General features: G+C 45.3%; 1 protein-coding gene across 2 annotated transcripts; it reads right to left on the bottom strand.

The window, feature by feature from the left end:
- Positions 1 to 455: 455 nt before the first annotated feature.
- Positions 456 to 22,326, bottom strand: cbfa2t2 (CBFA2/RUNX1 partner transcriptional co-repressor 2). Of its 2 annotated transcripts, none has more exons than XM_069533946.1 (11): positions 21,959 to 22,326; positions 10,065 to 10,223; positions 9,693 to 9,934; positions 9,442 to 9,531; positions 7,394 to 7,578; positions 7,058 to 7,311; positions 5,221 to 5,306; positions 4,693 to 4,885; positions 3,514 to 3,582; positions 3,127 to 3,317; positions 456 to 2,210 (listed from the first exon to the last, which is right to left on the bottom strand). In XM_069533946.1, the coding sequence occupies exons 2-11, from the start codon at positions 10,195 to 10,197 to the stop codon at positions 1,872 to 1,874; spliced, it is 1,782 nt and encodes a 593-aa protein (XP_069390047.1). In that variant the 5' UTR covers positions 10,198 to 10,223; positions 21,959 to 22,326; the 3' UTR covers positions 456 to 1,871. The 2 variants fall into 2 exon arrangements, with proteins under 2 accessions (XP_069390047.1, XP_019965611.2); XM_020110052.2 differs by lacking the exon at positions 21,959 to 22,326 and adding an exon at positions 12,586 to 12,762 and having other exon boundaries at positions 1,183 to 2,210.
- Positions 22,327 to 22,373: the final 47 nt, after the last annotated feature.

Below are 22,373 nucleotides of genomic sequence, written 5' to 3'. Positions count from 1 at the left end.
CGATTGTCTCCAAATACATCACTTTACATAGTATGCATATTAATTAAATGTAAGAGACAATATGTCATTCTATATAAATAAACATGTGTTATTTTAAACTGGTGCAGTGGTTATAGACATACAGGAAACACAGCTCCCTGTTTGAATTCCAGCTTTCTGTGTGAAGTTTGCATGTTCTCTGTGTCTGTGTGAGTTTTCTCCAGGTAATCCAGCTTCCTCCCACAGTCAAAACACGTGAGGATTGGGGCTTAGGTTAGCTGGAGACTATGTTCTCTGTAGGTGTGAATGGTTGTTTGTTTTTGTATGTCAGCCCTGATCTGTCCCGGTTGTACCCCGCCTCTTCTCCATTGTCAGTTGGGGCCGGCTCCTGCGACAGTTAAAGGATGAACAGATCAATGAGATGACCTTCACTTCCCCACATCTTCTGAGTACAGTCACAGAACAAAAGAAAGCCATTCTGAAACCATTCTATTTCTTTATTTCATACTTCATGTCGTGATAGCTTTGTTTTCATATGAAGTTATGCCTCAAAACAAAAGAAACGTGTTTGAAGGACGAAGGGGGAAAATCGTGGCTCACAAAATAAAGGCATTCTCTCATAATATTCTTTACAAAGTCATCTTACACCGAACGAAAAACCAGAACAACGTCTCAGCTGTAACAGTAGAATACGATACATCAAAGCTCTGCACTAAACGTTTGACTTTAGTCTAACTGTGTCAAAAGAAAATAAAACAAAGAATGATCTGTACATACACATACAGTTTAGCTCCTGAGATTCTCTGTGGGACAGAGTCGCCGCTCTACACCCTGCACTGCAGCAATGCAACACCAGCGACTGTTGTCTTTACACATTTCTGATGAAACATTGCGGCGGCGGAGGATTTGCGGCGACGTCTGCCCGTCGTACACGACCGATGACGTGAACAAGTGCCAAAATGAAACTGCAACAAGAACAAAGTCCAAACTGGGTGTTTCTGTCCTGAATCCACAAAAACCACCGTCACCTGTACCTATGTGACAAGGTCCGGTGATGAGAAATGAAAAAAAGCAGACAGGTCCCACTTCAGCTCATTGAACATGTGTATAATTATCTGTTGTTCACGAAGGCATCTACAGGCAATGACAACGACGCTCTCTTTAGTGACTGGAAACTTTGGTGATGCAGAAACAGCTTGTGATACCCGAACACTTCGTTTTTTAATATTGCTTTCACGGAACAGAATCGTATGATTTACAATAATCACTGACGGCACAACCATTTGACACGAACATAACAAAACCTGGCGAGCAAATATTTATGTGTACAGAAAAGCTGCAGAGACGGTCTTATGTCGTCTAACGTAGGTTTTTCCTGCAGGAGGAGGACAGATGCTTTATGGCTGGTACTATTAAACTGTTTACATTGAACTCCACCACCTCCCTATATTAAAATCTATACACAACAATGTGAGAATATCAGCTGAGGGGAGGCGTCTCTACTGTTTTCTCTGTCTTGTCTCCTTTCATGACTTCCTCCGTGCAGCCAGAGATAAAGTAAGATCTATCGACAGTTTTTCCATCCTCTCACACGTCCAAGATTTGGGGTTTTGGACCAAGACGAACACGTCTCCATCTGTTGGGGGAGGATCTGTTTTCCAATGGATGCGTTTGAGACGAGTCCGTCTGTCCTTTGCCAACGCCTGCGTCCCAGTTGACATAGCACTCACAACAGTCATCCATAATCTGTCCTGTTTTATCTGCCAACGATTATGATGAGAAATCTGTTATCCTAACTTAACCCACATGTAGCTCCCACATTGTGCTGATTCAATTCCTCCCTGTTGAGGAAGAGGATAGGTGAAGAGTTAACCACTGCTGTCCTTCGCCTTCTAATGTCCGTTTGCCTCGGGGCCTGAGGCAGGGGTGGAGGGGGTGGAGGAGCGAGAAGCAACCAAGGCCTTCTCGCCACCAGGACTGGAGACCGAAGGCATGCTGTCGGAGGCCTTAACCCCGGCCAGGCCTGCAGGGGATCCCCTGGCTGCCGCTGCTGCTGCGGCCACCCTGCTTGCTGTAATGGCAGAAACTGATTTGGGTTGAGCCTGAAGTCCTGGGCTGCAGATGAGGTGGTGCCTCTCCCAGTCTTTGTGCTGGCAGAAGGAGCCGCAGTAACGAGCAGCGTTGCAGCCGCTGCACGTTTCACTCGCTTTCCGGCCACAGTTCCAGCAACACTGAGGAGGACATGAGGGACAAGTGTGAGTTCTCACAAGGATGTAAGGTCTCCATGCATGGAATGACACACAGACGCAAAATTCGTTAAACTTGTATTTACTATTTCTCCTGCCACTTGAGGGCAGTGCAGCAAAGCTAAATACCACACAGACACACTTAAAGGAAAGTTGGTGTTGGCAGCAGATGTATGTAGCAACATTAGCATTCAGTTTGAGCCATGTCTGATCTCCACTAACTCTTGAGGGAAATATCTCTTATTAGTTGGTAAATGCTCATCTGCATTCAAAAGCTAGTTGCTAACGAGCCATTTACTCTGCTGCTCCGTGCTGGACAAACGGCAAACAGAGGGTGTTAGAGGAACTTAGCCTCCTGCATGTGGAAATAACAGCGCAGATGAAAGTTGCAAGAAAGAAAACCAAAAGAATGGGCTAAGAGGCAGGGAAACCCTTTGTGGCGCTGAAGGTCTGAGTGATATTTCCGTCCGCCTGGAAGGTTTTGTTTTTCAATTTGTCAGCAGGATTATATAAAAACTACTGAACGGATTTCCATAAAACTTGGAAGGATGAGATTTGGACTCGTGGGGTCAAAGAGTCAGGATTTTTTTATTTTCAATTTCTTAACATTGCAAAAAATGTTTTCTTTTTACATTTTTACCAATTTCCCGGGGAATAATTTATGGATCTTGATCAGGCACAGCATTTAGCGGAGTGGCTTTTATGAGTGTGTTTAATTTGGTGCACCTTGATTTAATTTAAAGGGGCTTGTTGTCATGATGTAGTCATGTTATTCATTGTTAACGCAAACAATTTATAATTGTCGACTTGTCTATGGCAGCAAATATAATCACATCTGTGTACATTTGTGCTTTTGAGTGTCCCTCTTTCATGCAGCTCCATAACCTCCATCTGTGCTCACCTCACTGGAGTCCTCCTGTTCGTTGATCACATTGATGGCGTCCTCTTGAGCCTTCTTCTTCGCCTCCGCCAGAGTCTTATCCATCTTTGCCCTTTCTGTCGCAATCATCTCAAAAGCTTTCTGTTCGGCCTCAGCAACAGCTTTCTGAACCTCGTCCATGGCCTGACGCTTCACCTCGTTCACCGCCTCTTCTACGCAACAGGGAAGACAAATATTTACAGTTAGTTCACTTGTTTAAATATCTTGTGTTAGCTCACCTTGTTTGAATTCCATCAGTAAAAACAGACACTCTGTCTCCTTAAATAAATTGTGATAATCTTAAAGTCCAACAAAACCGAGCAGCATTTCGTTCAGTTATTAAAATTTTTATTTTAAGGTTTTTCTTACCAGCTTTCCTCCAGATCTCATCTGTAACGTATGCTGAGCCTGGCCGTGGTGCAAAGTCACGCTGGGAGTCTGCAGAAAAGCAGAGACAGAAGGGATTAGCACCTGTCAGGGCTTACAGGGATATTAAGATGATTAATTGTTGAAATAGTAGTTCAGTTTGTGACTGACGGCTCAACAAAGGAAACGGGTGCTGACAAAGAAAGAAAGGCCAAACAGCCAGGCTCTGTAATCAACTCTTTTATTTTGTCTTCGATGCAAACAAGTCTGCACATCCAGGCCCCAGAACCAGTAAAGTAGTTGATTATCAGACTCTTGGACTGATCTGAGATCTGACAACTTTAGAAAGGAATGTGTTTGGCTTGGAGGGATATGCGGACCAACAAGCTGTGTCAACATTCTGTCTCTTCCCTCCAATCTCTCTCTCCCTGCATCTCAGTTCATTGCTGTGTCGCTGGCTCATCTCCTCGTTTCTTATATCCTCCGTCTCACCACCGCGTTCTCTCTTTTCTTTTCTATCAACCAAGCCTGCATACACCCCCACTGCAGTCTTTCTCCGCTCGAGCCCAGGCAGGCGGGCAGGCGGGCTTACCGGCTGGGGGCCCAGATGGTGCTCTGGCGAGTCAGCCCGTTCTGGGTCTCTGAGCCTGCAGGACGGCAGGACAGCCCTTCTGTGGCCGATATGGCCGAGGCCTGTCCTGGCACTAGTCTGTGACTATGGACCAGCAGGGGGACAGTGAGGCTGGCAGTCAGAGAGAACACTGCCAGTACACAGCAGACTGGGGGACAAACTGTGGGAGGACTTACTAACAATGTGACCTAGGTGCATTTCTACTAATGGCCACTAGACGGTGTATGGAGAGCTACATAGATGTGAGGCCTTGCAGCAACATGTATGTTGACCTTAGTGTCCAAATCAGTCAGAATACACAAGATGTTTGGATCACGTAACAGACTTGAGTATTAACATGTCCCCTCGCTCTAATGTTTATCTACACTCACTAAAAAAACAATGTATGGGCTAAATAACATGTTTCTGACCCTTTTAGTCTTTTCAACTAACTGGTTTCCAGAGATTTGGCTTCATCCTGACTCATGAAGCAATATTCTCAAGTAAAATCAACTAAATTATTAGTTTCTGCAGCAGTTTACTGCATCATTTCAAAGTATAGCTCTACACACCTGACTCGGCAGAGTGGGGACTGTGCGTCTTGGAGAAGGGAGTGGAGCCCGAGCCTCCTTTGCGTGGGTCCTCCTGCTCGCTCGAGCGCCGCCTCCAGTAGTTGAGCTCCTCGCGATCTGACTCCTGGCACCGTCTGAGCACGCTCACTGACCTCCGTGTCTTTTCCACCATGTCCACAATGCAGTTCAACACCTGAGGACACAATAAGTTATTGGCTGAGTCTTTTTCTGTTTATTGAAGAATCACAAACTGGAGGCAGCTGTGTTCATGCTATCTAACTTTTATAGAGATGATAACATCACAATGGATCTTGCAGCACAAACACTGTAGAAAAATAACCCTATTAACCCTTAATTCCATTTATTAATAAACCAGATTAGCAAAAATAAATAAATATCCAGTTGACCTTTAGATCTAAAGGGTTGTGAGAAAATACAACTTTTGGGGAATGCAGCAAAACTAATTACATTTTACATTCCTTCAGTATCTCAACCCATTAGCAGTCATGTACATGTCTGCAGACTTACATGGTCCAGATGCCTCCATTCATCAGCCCACTCTCTGTCTGTCAGTCTGTGGTCCACTGGCTCTTCACGGTAACCCCCGTTAGTTCCTAATTGAAACACACGATAAACCACAGGTCAGTGTCATTAATATTTGTTGCAAAAGGTGTGTGACTCTCTAACTTCTTCATTTCACCACAAATTATATGTGACAGGAGTAACATGAGTTTAAAGTAAAAGGCAACACTGCCTTGCGTTAAAAATGACAGAAATGACGTAAAGTAAATGAGGAGCAAAGAATAAAAGACAAAAGATGTGAGGTGGACTGAGGGATTGGGAGAGAGAAAGGTCGAGTGGAGGAGAAAAAGAGACGCCTGTGATGCAAAACAGACCCCCAGCTCCCAGAGCCTGAACACATCTGGAAGTCAGCTGTCAGCCACACACACATACACACACACTCCCAAAACTTCTCCCCTAGCACCTCCCCTCCTGGAGCTCACAGCATTCCAGTAGGGAGACACTCAGGCTGAGTGGAGTGGCTCCACTTCTAAACACAACCAGCCGGTCTGACACTCAATGTGGACCATTGCAACCACTAACCACACACACACACACAACACACAACATACACACAGAGACACACACACATCTGATTTCAGTTCAGCTATTACACAATGCTATGACTTAAGCAATATTTAATTGTACATTTAACAGTAATAATAGTTTGCACACGCAAGATTATGCTTATGTAGCCCCAGAACATGTTGATACACAGCCTGATCCGAAGTCATTGCAGTAGCATGCACGCACACAAACCATGATCTCTTTAAACTGAGAGGGAACCAGCCAACAAGAGGCCACATGCACACTAGGCCTGCTGAAGAGTATAATGACTCACACACACTAGCCTTCCCCTTAACCTCTTCCCTACTCCTGGTTCTCATCAGTGTTCATCAGTTCAAAGCCATGTGGACTGACTGTGTTTATGTGTGTGTATGTGTGTGTGCGTGTGTGTGTGAGTGTGTGTGTGTGCAGGGGTGCGTGCGCGTGCCTATGAGTTAAGTGGCGGCAGGCGGGCGGGAGGCTGTCAGACAAGGGACTAAGACCTCGTAAACACTGCACCTCCACCATGAACATATCAAGGTATGTGTCTTTATGTGTGTGTATGTGTGTGTGTGTGTGTGTGTGTGTGTGTGTGAGCCTGGGTCTGTGAGCTACTGCTGTTTCCACTGTGTGCTGACAAGCCCCAAATGGGGGGTAGATATACACCAGAGTAGATCCAACCCTCGCTGCCTGGACAGTATGGCACTGTTTATACACACGTGGACTCCAGAGACATATGGGGGTGGCTGCACAAACACAGAGACCACCCGTTATCACACACAGAATATGATGTGTGTGTTTGTTTCAATGCAGCCATTTATTTTCTAAATGTCTTTACCAGCCACTTGCACTCACAGAAACAGATTAGTGTACATGACTGTTTATGTTTATGTGGTTGGTGGATTCCTCCAATAATTAGTTGGCATGAGTTGATAACTAATGTTATGTCCACTGGGATGTATGAAAGTCTATAACCTATAGTTTGTTTTGATAGTATTAATGTTCGCCCACTGGGATGGGGGCTGTGTTGCTCCTCCTCGATGCCGGCAGCGGAGGTATTTGCAGAGCTGTATTGATTGGAGCCAGCCTGGTGGTACAGAAGCTGCAGATGTTGTGTTTAAGGAAATTGCCAGCTTGTGGGTGTGTCTGGTTAAAGGCAATATCGTGGGATCAGTGATAAAAGAGGCTTAAGACTCCTCAACACTTCGCGTCATCAGCAATAATGTGAAAGGAATAACTGTGGGTTTGTATCACGTACCAGGAAGTCTGGGTCTGTCTTTGAGCTCCCGGATCTCCAGCAAGCGCTGGCTGTGCTCCCGGTGGAGGATGTGTGGCGCTGCGATGTCGTCCAGGGCGTAGTGCTGCAGGGGTGGAGGCGTCGGGTGAAGCTGGGAGTTGAGGGGCAGCGGGTGGGCGGGGCTGTGTCGGGGAGCAGGGCTGATGGTGCAAATCCGTTTTGCGGCAGGTTCCATGGGTACGGGTGGACGCTCGTGGAAACCGTTCTCTTTCGCCCTGAAAACCAAATAAAAACGTGTTAATGTACGTCTACACAGAGCACATCTCAACAGAGGCGCTTTTTGAGCTTTAATTTCACCTGCTGGGGCTGTGTCTCTTGGTAGCTGCATCATGAGGCTCCATCAGCAGCTCGGAGGAGTCCGGAGAGGAGGCGAGAGTGGTGCTGAGCAGGAGGTGCTCGTGCTGGGACAGGTACTGGGCTGGGGTTTGCTTGGCTGCCCGTGCACAGTGGAGCAGCTCCCTCTGCAGCAGGGGTAGGTTTGCCTAGCAACAGAGAGGAAAAAACTGCCAGGTTCAATTTAAATTTGCAAAATAATCTCAACAGTGTGGAGAAGCATTATTGTACCATGCAGTCTTGTAGTTTGAAACTCTAGAGAAGACAGAGCAGGACTATGCTACAGAGACGAACCACAGAGTAAAGTCAGCCCCGTGGGGAAGATACTTGGCGTGGACAGGAGTTAGGGAGGGGAGGGGAGGGGGGGGTACTGACTCCTTGAGGTCTGGCTGTTGGGCTCAGTGTGAGTCTGGGTGTTGTTCTGTGGCTGCCTCCATGGTGGCTGTGGTTTCCCTCGCTCAAATGAAAAAGGCTGAGTTCTCTAAACTGCTGCTGAGGCTGGCGACTAACTCGTGGCACGCAGGCACGAGTGCTGAGCGCGATCCGTCGGCCACAGTAAAGATGTGCAGGACGTTACTGTGGCTCAAAAACATTTCAAAACAAATGCTTCACAGGCTCCACTCCCCCCCTCTCATTCCTTACTCAGTTTTTTCTTTTTTTCATACTCATCTGTGACTGTCTCTTTCGTATCTTTCCATCTCACTTTTGTTCCCTGGACTTCCTTAATTAGGAACAGACTCCGGTGTGTTTGCAATTATCCAACTTCCTCACTCCCTCTTCTCTTCTAAATAACCATCACGTTCTTGTTTTGTGACTCTGACCTCTTCTCCTCACACAGCACTTCCAGCTATCATCTTCTGTAAACTTAGACCCCATTCCCATCTAATCTGATCTTTACTGATTTCTATGACTAAGCACAGCTTCTCTTGAACTTCATCCTAACGACGCTATTTCTTCTCTATCGTCCTCTTCTCCCCGTCTCCCATGCTCCTCTACCTCCTTTCTTTCCCTGGGGCCCCAGACAGCGGACACATGTGCTGTGTGTCAGCTCGGCAGAGGGCTCTCTGGGGTTCAGCGAGGCAAATGCTGGATGCTAGATCGGTGGCGCCTTGGCAGCTGAATGCTCTTTTAACGGGACAGCGGCTCCATATGGCACACACTGCAACCCATAAAAAAGGGAAGGGAACACTTTATAGGCATGTTTCACACTTCCGAGTTCCCACTTTTCCCTCTCTCCTTCTCACTCGCTTCTCTTTCCCTCTCTTTCTCCTCCGCTAACTCACTCCTTGACTTTGTCCATCTGTCCGTTCCTCCCCTCTTTCCCTCTTTCTTGAGACTTCTCCCAGGAGTTGGAATTAAGTCGTGCGGACCCTGCCCGCCCCCCCTTGTAATAAATTAGTAGAAGGAGGGGGAACAGAGGTTTCTTGTCTCAGCGCTCGCAGACAGACAGCTGGAGGGGCTCCAAAGGTGAGTAAGAGGTAAGTGTGGAAAAAGAGCAGATTTCAACTGCTTGAAGTTACAGCGGTACGACTCGCTCAAGATTTATGGGCTGCTTTACTGAAGGGGGCTCCTTAAAAGTATACACTTGCAGACTTCACTGGTTACAAAAGAGGCTCAAGAGGCAGTTTAACACACACACACTCATCTGTTGCCTGTCAAGTCAACATGCAAATCTTAATAGCTACTTTGAACCGCTGAAAGGCAGTTTATTCAATTAGGAAACCTACACAGAGGCGTATTTATAGACCTCTGCCATGTATCCTGGAAACATCGTAATATAGTGTTAATGAATCTATTACATTTCCATCACCATGACTCACAAGCTGTAATGTGATTGGCTGTGGATCATTCAGATCATGCTGGATGATGGGTATGTTGATGTCAAGGACCGTCTGTTTATCACTTGTTATTCTGTCATTAATCGTGCGGCTGAGAAACGAGAGGCTGATGCTACAGTCACATAGGTTGTATGGTTTATAGGAAGAAGGGAAAGAGGATGGAGGTGAGTTTACCTTGAGAAAAGGAATGACGAAAGGCCGCAAGGGGAAGTTGGTGGCCTCCTGAAGTCGTGAGTGAAACTCTTCAATGGTAACTGTTGAATTCTAAGAGATAAGGAAAGTGACATTTTAAATTAATTAATTACAAAATCATATTTTTAAAAAATGGTGTCAAGTCATAATGAGAAAGTGATCATGTTGGGTTTTTTTTTTTTACAACATACGGCTTCATCTGTTCATCTTTCACATGATAACAAAGGACTCACCACGAGGGCCAGCACTAGGCTCCGGACGCTGTCTCCGATCTCGGGGGAGATGTCGTTGCCAAACTGCTGCAGCGTGGTCAGGAAACGTTTCAGCTTGCTCAGCTGGCGAGCCCCACAGGTGGCGGGCAGCTGCTGGTTTGCTAGCGATGAGGACGATGAGGAGGATGGTCCGTTGCTATAGCGCTGCGGCGGCGATGGCACTGCGTTCAAGGTTGGCGGGGAATGATGATTCCCGTTGGTCACTGGGGATTAAAGGTGAAATTAAGACGGGAAAAATCAGGGAGAGAAGAAAAACCATGATCTATTAAAAATATACAAAAAAATAGTTTAAGCTTTTGCTGTACAAACTAGGAATTAGGAATGAACCCTTACATGCTGTTGTGGAAAAAGAGGCCGGTCGAGGGCCGCTGGGGTTGACAGAGGGCAGGGGAGGCATCGTGGAGCTGGTGCTGCTGCTGGGGGCTGATCTGGAATGAGTCTTAGCATCCACAGGAGAACCGGGCATGGCAGGGCTCTTCTTCTCTCTACTCTCTGCAGAAAGAGAAGAAGACGAAGAGAGGTCAGCTGAGGGTCGAAAACCAGAGCAAAAAGAAAAAAAAAAGTCCTGCGAACACGGCAGTGGACGAAAATCAAAACCACATTTTCATTACAGAAACACAACATATCCAGAGTTGCCATGCACAATGTACTGCTGCACAATTCTGTATATATGGAGCAAACAGCACAAACAAGGGTTTTAAATACATATGACTTTTTTTCATCAACTCATTAAAGTGTCAAATAAGTAAATAAATACGACCACTTTAACTTTCCTCATCAGCTCACTGGTTAAAGAAAATCAATGCAAAAGCAATAGGTCTATAGTCACAAAAGAAACCCCCCCCCCCTTAACCACTTCACATCATACAACACATACAGCCAGGGCATCCAATACCCTGCGCCCCCCCCTGCCCGACCCATCAATGAGCCAGATGTCTAAAGTTTAGCCCCTCACTCTCAAACCATTCAGATCAATAACAGAAGAAATGCTGAAGGAGCCTATTGTGAGGGGAGAAGAATGCCGCCTCTTTGAGCCCCCCACAAAATGCAGGCGGGGACACAGGAGAGAAAGGGACGGGGCTATTTCACGCTTTACTAACAAGATCGGCGAAGCTTTTGAATGTTAAACGCAACTTCTCAATATGCTTTTGCCGCTGAATGAGACCACCAGATAAGGGGTCTGAAGAAAGTGTGATGGGGGGGTGGTGAGCGATATGTGGGATCAGAAGCCGCCTTTGTCTCCCGGAGACCCATGAAGGCCGGGTCCCGTCTCCATTTAGAGTGGATCAGACTTTTCTAAGAACCAACGATTAATAGACAAGCATGGTCTCGCAGGTCATGGGTCAACAGAGAGCAGCTTTTTAAATGTGGTTTCATGGCTTTAAGGCTTTGGCTTCAATGGCACCCTGTATATCTTTTTCACAGCTATGAACTCTGCATGGCCTTGAGCCACAGGGACCCAGTTTATAAAGACTTAAGATGGGAGTTTAAGCCGTCGGTAGGTAACGCAGGAGAATTGAAAAGAAAGGAACAACGCCTGTTAAGTGGATAGAAACATTTTAAGAATATGTCAAAATAAATAAACATACAGAAAGCAAAGCATTATGAATTCAGTTAAAAGTTAATTGACCCACATATGTGATCATCTGCAGATAACTTGACACGGAATCTCCCTATTTCTGAGAGTGTGTCTATACGACTCATCTGTCAAGTCTGTGACAGCTTCAACTGCTTCTTCCGTCCATTTTTTCCCCCCATCTCTCTCCCTCTCATTCTTTCTCAGCCCTGTCGCCTGCCTGCCATCGCTCCACCTGTTCACCGACATGGGGGGCAGGAAGCAGGGATCTATGCAGACATTTGGATCATCATGCCCACCACACACACAGTCTGCCAGTGCACCGCAGGAAGCAGCCTGCAGCGCGCACACACACACACGTATCAAAGATCTACACACTCCGACCGTATGGCCAGGAAATTAGACTGACATCTCAATAACAGAATCAACGGGGCATATGGCCTCAGTGTCAACACTGTTACCATGTAAACAACTTCATATATACACAAGATCTCGGACTGGGGTATTCGGTTTGTGCTATGTATTCACAAGTTCTTTTGTTGACACATCATCAACAGTTTGTCACCAGCAGCGAACATGAGTTTTCTGTCCAAATCGCCTGTCATCCTGATAAAGCTTCTTTTTTTTTTTCCTTTTTTTTTTTAAAAAGACGCTTGTGGACCTATTGTGTTTGACAGACAGGCCGCAGAATAAAAACAACCACGACAGTCACACGCTCGTGCATCGATTTCTGCATGGAGCCGAGAAATTAGGTTGCAGCTGCATCCAAGCAACCTTAAGATGCAGGCCGGTCTGTCGTTTGCCTCGTCTGAGGTAATGGCCATAACAGGAGACATCAGGTGTGTGTGCATACAGTGCTGACAGCCCGGAGAGAATTGCCTCTGCTCGTCAATTAAGACAGCGCACATACCCGGATGACTTCATCTGGCTTGCGAGCACCTGAGTCCACTGTATGTAGTCACAGGACTGTCAGAGGAGGCAGCTGTCACCACAGCCACAAAACACACACACACATACAGTGTGCACAAAGTGGTCTGATGTTAACTCAGGTGAATATTGTCTTGGAGGAGGATGTGGGCTGTTTGTCTGGTCTAAATGCCACCTGTCATCTTGGCTCTAATGGAACAAAGGGAAGGCACACAAAGCTCCTGACCGCTCATCCACAGGATTACATGCAAATGTCACAATGCATGTACACAACACTTTGAAGCAAAGGGGATGAAACTGTGAGCAGATCATCACACTGAATCTAAAACACAAACTTCCATGTTCTCATACCGTTCTGAGCTGATCTTCTCCCCGTCGTCTCGTCTCTAACATCTAATAAGATATTAATTTTTACAGCATCGTACATTTCTCGGATCGATTTATTTGCTTTCTGCGGCAGTTGTTATTGCCGGGATGGAAAAGTAGAGTGTGTCTGTGGTGATGGCGGTTGTTGCTAACCAGGTGTTCCTTGTTTGTTCAGCTCAGGTGTCTCGTCTGCATTCAAACATTCAGCTGCCTTTAATTGCCTCGGCCTCGGCCTCTGGAGGTGATGCAAAGAAATAGAGACAGAGGCTGCATCCAAAAACTAATTACGATATAGTGAGTTTGTCGTGGTGTCTAAATGTCTAGTGACATTTTTCATACCCTTAATGGTGCACTTTTTGTTTCCCACAATGATTCATGGAAAGTAGTGTACAACTGATGGTCACTAACCGAGCAATATATACCATCATGCATTGCGCTAAAGGCGGAGAGACAAGAGGAGCGAGAGCAGCAGGAACAGCAGGAACAGCCCGATCTGTTGTTTGAATGTAAATAGAAGCAGAGCAGTGCAGTAACAAGTTTATTTCAACATGTTTTTTTATAACTTTAAAGTATAAATACTAAGTGCAAAATATATCTTTAAATTTTTTCTTTTGGATTCTGGCCAACGTTGTTGTTGTACGTCATAATCCTGCGACAATGTGTCCGAGCGCAATCATTAAATAATGAAAACATGAGACGACATTACGGCAAAATAAAATGCAGAGGACATTCGTTTAGATCAAGTAAAATTAGGATGGCAGCACAGATAAATTACACTTGATGTGTAATAAATGTGCTCAGTGTTCAGGTTTTTTAAGCTCGTGCTTTAGCTCTGAAGTTTAAAGGTCTAAAGCTTTGAGTCATGAGGCAAGTGTGTTGTAGCTGCGCTGCTATCGCTGTCCTGTTATTGTAGATGAGGTGAGAGAAGATGTGACGCAGACTGGACTAATTTATCAGTGAGCGAAAAGATAATTCATGTCATGTGCAATGCTACAAATATGTGGGTTCCTAACACAGACATGTTGAATGAATCAACCTGTAAAACAGCTTGATTTCTATATTTGGTAAAATACCTGTTTACTATCTTTTTAACACTTAGTTAAAAAGATAATGATATGGGATGTTTGGCCAAAGAAAGAATTTATGCTAATTTAGCCTTCTGTCCAAAACCAGTATTAATCCAGGAACTCAGACATAACTAATTAATTAATTAATTATCGAATATCAAGCATAATTGATTGTACATTGTACAGACGATAATTATCGTACAAATACGACAATAATCGTACACCTGGCAACACTGTGTAGGTGAAAGCTATTTCTAAGAATTGTAAAATAATTATCCTTTGGAGCCTTCTGAAACCAATGTGCAATAATCAATAGAGCGCCCACATAAAATAAACATTTAACACAAATAACACAATAACATTTGAACAGAAAACGACAGGAAAAGAAATGAGACATCACTAAAACGATCGCAGATGTTTGTAAGAAAATGAATATTTGGGGACAGAGGACTTGACTTGAAGCTGAGGGCAAAAAAGGGACAAGCTAACAGGCCCCTTAGCACCCATGCAACTGATGGGTGCTCCTCCTCCTCCTCCCCCTCCTGTACCATATGGATCTAATCGGCCAAGAGCTGGCCAGCTGGGACCTCCAACAGTCACCTGTGAGGGAGGAGGGGGGGGCAGAAGGGACTGCTGGAGCCTCCTCCGCTAAGCCAAGGCTGCCCCCTCCTCCACACACACACACACACACTTCTCTGCCGTCCCTCCAAGGAGAGGGGGAAGAAGGAGAGGGGGGTCGTAGGGGAGGCACGAGGCGGCTGAATGCAAGCGAGTGGACTTAAATGCCGAGGAGACAAAGGCTGCACCTGGTCCCCGTCGGTCCACACACACCACCACAATACAGCACACATCTGTTCCTCCATCCTGCTCTCCCTTCTGACCTCCACACACACACACACACACACACACACACACACACACACACACACACACACACACACACACACACACACACACACACACACACACACACACACACACACACACACACACACACACACACAAGCAGATAATTCAACAGCGCTCGGCCTCTGTGAGTCTGTGTCAGGTTGCTGTAAAAACCCTACAGCCACACAACAGATTCAAGGACTTGAGTATTTAAGAGAGTGCGGATGGTGTCAGATTCCCGTAAATCAGGAAACTCGTGTCCCCTCTGCTAATTTCAATCAGCTTAATTTGCGTTATTGCTCTCTGGGGGTCGACGCCTCATCCACTGTTGCCACAGCACAGTCGCCTCTCTTCCACTTGAGCTGTCATCAGATACGATTTGTGACACAGATTAAAGTAAACTGGTTCATACAGTTTAACCAAAGGCCTCATTTTACAGATGTACATTATTAAGACAAGTCATTTAAAATAAATCTATAGGTGAATAATGATGAGAATCACATCTAATTTTATTTTGACCTTATTATTTGTCCTCTAGGGCCGAAAAGTTGCGTATCAATTATCACAGAAACAACTTTGTAGAAACCTTTAAACAAGCACCCATGGGAATAAGAAATTAGTCTGCAAATTAGAGGCGCCAGAGGTGGAGAACGAGGGATGCAGAGAGGGATGGAGGATGGGAGGGAAGGAATAACAAGGATAGAAAATACTGTTTTCATTTGGTTTCATCAGAAAGACAAGGCTGGTTGTCCGACTCAGAGCCAGGCTGTTTTTCTTGGCTCTCATTACCACCTTACAGCCCTGTAGACTATTTGGACAAAACCCAATATCAACACTCTGCTAGGGAGGGGAGGGATGGGGAGGTGGCAAGGTTGACAGTAAAGGGGGGAGAGTGGGAGAAAGATGTATACAAGGAGAGGGCAAAAAAGGTGGGGAGAGACGGAGACAAGTTTGGAGGAGGAGGCGGAGAAATTGGCAAAAACAGAAACGGAGGTGAGGGAAGGTGAAAAGAAAGAAAAACAGAAAACATGTATGTGACTTCCAGGCGCACATGTGAAGAATCACAGATGTGTTGCGAGGGTGAACTCCTCACATTTCCCCGAGACGGAGTGATGAAGAGAAAAGCCCCCACATAACCTTGTGGCTCAGTGGGATGATTAGAAAAACACTGCTGTAATCCAGCATGCCACATAGTGATGAAAAAAAAGTGGGACCCAGGGATGGAATTGTACTTAGTGGCAAAGGGAGAGAGAGAAAACGATGAGGGGACGGCAAGGCAGACAGACGGTGTCCATAAAAAACTGAGAATGAGCAGTAAAAAGAGGCACAGTGATGTGAAGCTGGGAGCAGAGGAGGGAGAGGACGTCTGGCAGAGACTGGACAGAGGGAGAGAACGAACAGTGTCCACGTGTACATGAGGTCGGACCGAAGGGGGAATAAACTGATGAGAAGTTTGTGACCTTAAAAACACATCAAAACAGCATCACCCGTTTAATTTTGGAGTTAGAAACGAACAAACCTTTCAGAACTTGCAGAAACAGAAACTTTTAAATGACGCCAGTGCCTGAAATGTCTTGAAACTTTCTGAATTGACAACTTTAGGTTACAAGCATCTTAAAAACGTCCACGTCTTGGGTACAGGGAGGGAACGCACAAACTGTAACTGCGATGAAAATCATCACGTAAAGAACCATAATCATACTGCTGTTAAAAATCCAATGACATACTTCATGACCCACAAACGAAATGGCAAACTAGTAAAGAGCATACCACCCAACAGTCTCCTTTACATTCAGTCAGGCTGCATCAAGTTTCACACACTCATAGATATCAGTTCCCTAAACTTTTTTTTCTTCATTAAGATCCACAAATTCTCCTCAGAGAAATCAAAGAAAATGTTAGCAAAATGAAAGTGAAAACTAATCCTTTGATCCACCCCCTTAATACTGAGCCACACCGAAATTTAATGGGTTCTTCTCTGACACATATCGCACCCTTCCAGAAAGTTTTGCAGTAATCCTTCCAGGAGTTTTTGTGTAATCCTGGTAACATACAAACAAATGCAGACGAAGATATAACCTTCTTGGTGCAGGTAGCGTAAAGGGTGGGACAATTGTTTGTATTGTGTTTTTTCCTGTCATTGGGTCAAATGAGTGTGTGTTATTCAGAGTGGCACAAACCGTGAACACACACGCTTGCATCACACACATCTGGGTCACGGGGGATAGAGCTGGAAGTGGATGTGTCATCATGTGTAAGTGTGTGTGTTGGCCCCGTTTACCAGGTGCTAGGTTTGTCATCGGCTGAGCGGAGAGAGGACATTTATCCCTGAAGTAACACACACACACACAGACACACACACCTGTGAAATGGCCGCCCCGAGCCACATGTGCACACCCACCCACACAAATAACAACTGTGACATAACCGGGACGATTCGAATCCGTCAATCCCGACTTTCCACCACAAAAGCTGTGAATGACACACACACACACACTTACCGAACTCTCTCACACCAGCTCTCACTCTCCGAGGCCAGTAGATTATCTGCCTATCTGGTTACAACCCTTCTCACCTCTCCGTAACAAATTGGTTAGTCTGCCCATCAATCATCATGAGCCTCATAATTCTTTAAAGCCAAAAACGCCACGTGAAAAACAATCCGCTCTCGTATTTAAGGATGCATGACCATTAAAATTATGTCGAGTTGTCTTTATTTTCTTTTTCCCATGCATGTCAGAACAGACTTATACGGCTCCCCTGACTAACACTGATGTATATCACTGTGTCTGTCTGGAGGATTTAGACTCTGTGGCTCCTATACGTTATAAACCCAGACCCTCAACTGCAGCCAGGAAAAATTGTGTTTGTCTGCGTTTGTATGTCTCAAAAACGAAACTCGCCATTAACTAGAAAGTTACAGTCGTCCATTAAATTAAATACGAGCTGGAAAACAAAGTGAACATTACAGCCGGCCTGTTTCGGACCAGGTGTCGGAGGCCTCAACAGCCGACCGGCCTCGGCTCGGGTCCAACCAGATGTTGCGATCGCCCTGAGCCCCTCAGAAGACATTCACATTACACTTGACTCAGACGTTCTTCACAATGACTCAGTGGGCTTTTATGTTTATCTTCAGTTACTGACATTTATACTAACTTACAATGAAGAACGTGAGTTTACTCAAATTTTAATTGATGGATGTAAACAAGTTGTTAGTTGATATCGTCATTAGACTGAAATTTGATATTAAGTAATTTCTTCTGTCATTGTTGTGTAACACATGGGGGATGGGAGTAAAACTAATCTGATACCTATCTATCTATCTGCCATAGTTTAAAGAAATGATTGATAACATACAACTACATAAAGAGAATAATACATCATTTTAATGTAAACATACATGAACATCTTTTCTGCACTGTTCACTCTGAAAAATAAAAGTTTCCACACTGGAAAACATAAACAGCAATTCCAATATGTCTGTGAAAAGGCTCATATCTGGCCGGTTTTATGGCCAAATGGTAAATCGGCCAGGCTCTGCTAATACTTGGTGTATTGTAATTATAGAAAAGACATTATCCTTTCTCCAAACTGGGACATAAGACCATTGTGTTTCCCTGGGGGTTTGGGGAGACCGTGAAAAGTAAGAATGGTCCACAAACGAAGCTGCGCACAAGTTTATCCCAGAAGAGCACAGAGAGACAGATAAGAAAAACAAAGAGGCCAGCTGTGCTCAGAACAATGAGGAGAATGAGGCAGAGATAGCGGAGGATGAGTGTGCGGTTGGGAGTGTGTGGGCAGAGGTGTGTTTTGATGAGAGGGGTCGACCGCAGATATGTTTAAGAACACGGTGTATTCTTCATATATGTCCAAGGCGTCTTGTCGGTGACATACTTTTCAGTATAGCTCCACTTGTCGGTGTGTGAATGCGTGTCAACTCCCAAAAAAATAAAGGTTTTTATTCTCAGTAAAGCAAATGAGAGTGGGCATTCGCTTTTGTTTGTGAAAATGCAGTGATTTTTCAGGGCTCTCTCAGAAGGAGGCCGAGGGAAAGGGAACGAAGAGAAAGAGAGAAAATAATGACTAAGACAGACAATTCACAGAGAGGGGCAGCACCACCCATTTCTTATCCACCCACACACCTAACAACCCGAGCACAGGATTTTTACTTTTCTATGTCTCTGTCTCAGTATCAGCTCTTACTTTTCAGGGCTTAGCGCTGGAAATAAGGTTTCCAGGAAAGTTACACAAGTGTAAATGCATCATGTTGCTTAGTGATTTCCCAGAGGTTCACAAACTGTCAATGTTTTTCCTCTGTCTGCGGCGCCTTGATCGAGCATTGGAAAATGTAGCTTTTAGGCTCTGTTACACAAAATTAGGGATATTAACATTTAAATTACCTAAATAACCAGAGAGGTGGTTTTGCTGAAAACACTGAGAATCAGCACTGCACAGATTTAGATTTTCTAATCTACATAAGCCGTTTCCAGACATGACTTGGGGGTAAAATCTCCTTTCACACATGCACAACGTCACACATGCGTTATTCAGGGGAGAGGTGGAGCAGCCGGGTGCAGCAAGAGGCAGGAGGACTCCACTGCAGAGATCACATGATTTAACTGGTGTCTGCTCTTATCACCTCAAACTCTCTTGACATCTTTGTCATTGTCTTCTTCATGTTTCTGCTTTTTCCCACAGAGACACATTTGTTTTCCTTCTTTGTGTTTTAATTTTGCACCCCCCCCCCCACTCGCTCGTGGTGAAACTTTGTGTTCGAACATTAACGTCCCCTGGTGAAAATCCATCTGTGGAGTTCAGCGCTTGTCTGAAAGCAGCTAAACACACTGGAGCTTATGTCTCACTGCTGTTATCAACCCCACAAATAATCCAGCTTTCTCTCACCTTAAACATTTTCAACTTTCCATATTTTTGAACCAATGCCCCTCATTATAAAATCTATTAGAGTCTATCTAATTTATGACTTCTTTAGATTTGCAGCCAGTTGATCCCAATCTATAGCTTGAATTGATCCATTCAAAGACTTAAGTCATGATCATTTTACAGCCTCTTAAGCATGTGCCGGTACTCCTCCCCGTCAGACCACACCAGCCCCGTAAATAAAGGTCTTGTCTTGGGTCAGCGAGCGGCTCTCTCAGGGCAGCGAAGGGTCAGTGGACCCCCGCAAAAGACCTCTGACTCGTGCACTTGGCACAAGGAGAGAGGCTCCCACACAGTGTCAATGAGGTTGCAACGGGAGGGGGGGGGGGTGCAGGTGGCGACGCTCAGTGACACAGATCTGTCTGTACGCTCACCAACACACACACACACAGGGCTATTTACATAGTCAGCAGACGTCCCCCATGATGAAACAATCTTTCAGAGTGCTACTTGTAGTGACTGAGCGGTTTCTGTTGAGTAAATGACCGAACCCTTTCATGTCCAGACACTCACACACGCACTGAACCCCTGGGGCCTGATCACAGTCCTCACAACTGGAACTAATAGAGTACTTCCTGCATCATACTCTTGAAGCAGCTGCTCTATTCTGTGTGTGCGTGTGTGTGTGTGAGAGTGTGTGTGCGTGTTGAAGACGGAGGATGAATTCTTCTGATAATAGTGAGCAAGGGTCATGGTGGTCTCACTCTATTTCTTACCACACTTTGAGCAGAGAATCTCGCAGCTGGGATTGAGGTCAAACAGAAAAAAGCCACAGAAAGTTATTAAGACAAGTAACCTTGTACTACAGCAGACACAATGTCTGCAAGACACCTGGTTCACACACACTGACACACACTCCCTCCCCCCCAGACACAACCACACGCTTACCAAGTACGTGATTGAAAACCGGAGAATGAATGGAAGTGAAATTTGTGAATAGAGAGATTTGAAACATCACGTCCTCGATCTTTCCACAAACAGTAGAGCAAACACACAGGCTCACACAGACAGAGAACAGTGGCTGCTGTCAGGAGTGTGACAGTCTCCAGCGGAGCAGACAGGGGTCTCTGGTTTGAGACTGTGCAGCCGACAGTTAGACGCTCCTATCTCCCTGATGGACCGGCCTGGCCTGGCTTGACACTAGCCAGGTCTCTCTGCCTTTTCTCTGTCTGCTTCTACTGCACACACACACACACACACACACCTCCTCCCTCCACGTCCTCCACACATAAACACATTTTCTCCTTTAAGGCAGACGGCCAACGAAAAGGTGGAGTCGCTCGAGTCACTCGTGCGACAATGTGACATTTGCCCTCAGTTGGGTTCTGGATTCCCACTGATGTCAGTGTTGTGCAACATGTAGGCACAGCATGAAAGACAGACGCAGCAGTTTCCCTCCTCTTCCCATATGTCTGTACGGCAGATGCACACGTCTACTTTACCTACTTTCTTCTGCTCTGCTTACCATGTGGAAAAAAAACCAGATTACTATCTGTTTCAATTACAGCTGATCACGTTGCTGGGTTTATTTTCTGGTTAGGGAAGCTATTTTATTTTTTTTACACATGGGAAACAATTCCGAGTAGATTTCTCCTACTTTCCACTGGTGGAAGCAAATGTGGCGTCAATGGGAAAATTATGATTGTTTGATAAAAATCAGCCCTCGCATTAAATGAATTGTATTAGTTAGAGAATTTAACCAATTATGTATAATTTGACTTTTGTATCTTTTGTTGATTAGGAGGAGAATCAACATGTTTCCTTGTTGTTTTCATGTTATCCCCCTTTTCTGTGCGTATCTGTCTGAGACAAAAAATCTAATCTAAGAATGAAGGGCTCTGTTTTGAAAGGGGGAGTTTTACTGCTCTTTTTCCACCAGCAAAATTGTGGTGAAGGCATTTTTGAAATCTCTGAGATGTTCGATTGCCAAGAAACTTAAGCGGAAAGTGAACTCCTGATGTTCCCACATGAGGCCGAACATGAAAAGTTCACATGTTAAGGTGAACTGTTATAAGAAACAGACAGAAAAGGGGGAGATTCTGGATGATCCCCACACAGCAGCCCTGGGAAACAATTCCTCCAACCCAAACAACTTCTCAATGACACCCAAGAAAACTGACTCCAGAGCCTTTGTCTTTCAAAACTTCCAAAGAACATTAAAACGACTGAGCATCAACACAACACACTGAAGTCCCAACAACAATCAGTGCTTTGTCCATATGGCAGCAGAAGTTCTGTGGGCACAGAAGCACAGACGCACACATTCATCCCTCCTTCCTATACCTCAGTGGACGAGGATGAAAAGATGAAGAGATAAAGAGGAAAGGATGAGGCACCATCTGTACAGTACAGAATTAGGCTGGAACACACACACAGACACACACGCTGTGCACAAACATGCCTCAGTGGAAACGGACTCAAAACATGGAGATAAATATGTTGTGCAGTTTTCAGTCTCTTCCTACCTCCTCTCTAGCAGAGTCCACTCCTGGGTCCGTGGAGAAAGTCAGCTGCAGGCTCGTGCTGTTGCTCTCTTATCCTTTTTCCTCGTTGTGTGTGTGTCTCTCTCTCTCTGAATCCACGCCTTCATATGTCAGGCATGTGTTTGCATTCCCACATATGTGAGCTCCAGTGCGGCGGAGGCCAGAGCCAGAGACGCAGATGGCACCCAGATGGAGACAGATCACCGAGCAGACCAGAACACACACTCACTCTCTTCTTCTTACTTTCTCTTCTAATCTGCCTCCTCTGTTGCATTAATTTCCTGTGACGCTCTTTCTCTTTCTCTCTCTCTCTCTTCGCATCCTCTCTCGTGCTCAATCTCCCAGGCTCTGACTCTCTCTCCCACTCTATCAGTCTGTCTCTCCTTCCTCGCCTCTA

Source organism: Paralichthys olivaceus, chromosome 2, assembly GCF_024713975.1.
Source record: "Paralichthys olivaceus isolate ysfri-2021 chromosome 2, ASM2471397v2, whole genome shotgun sequence".
In the NCBI taxonomy this organism is placed as follows: domain Eukaryota; kingdom Metazoa; phylum Chordata; class Actinopteri; order Pleuronectiformes; family Paralichthyidae; genus Paralichthys; species Paralichthys olivaceus.
Note: the sequence above shows the minus strand (reverse complement) of the source record. Positions and strands in the feature narration are given on the sequence as shown.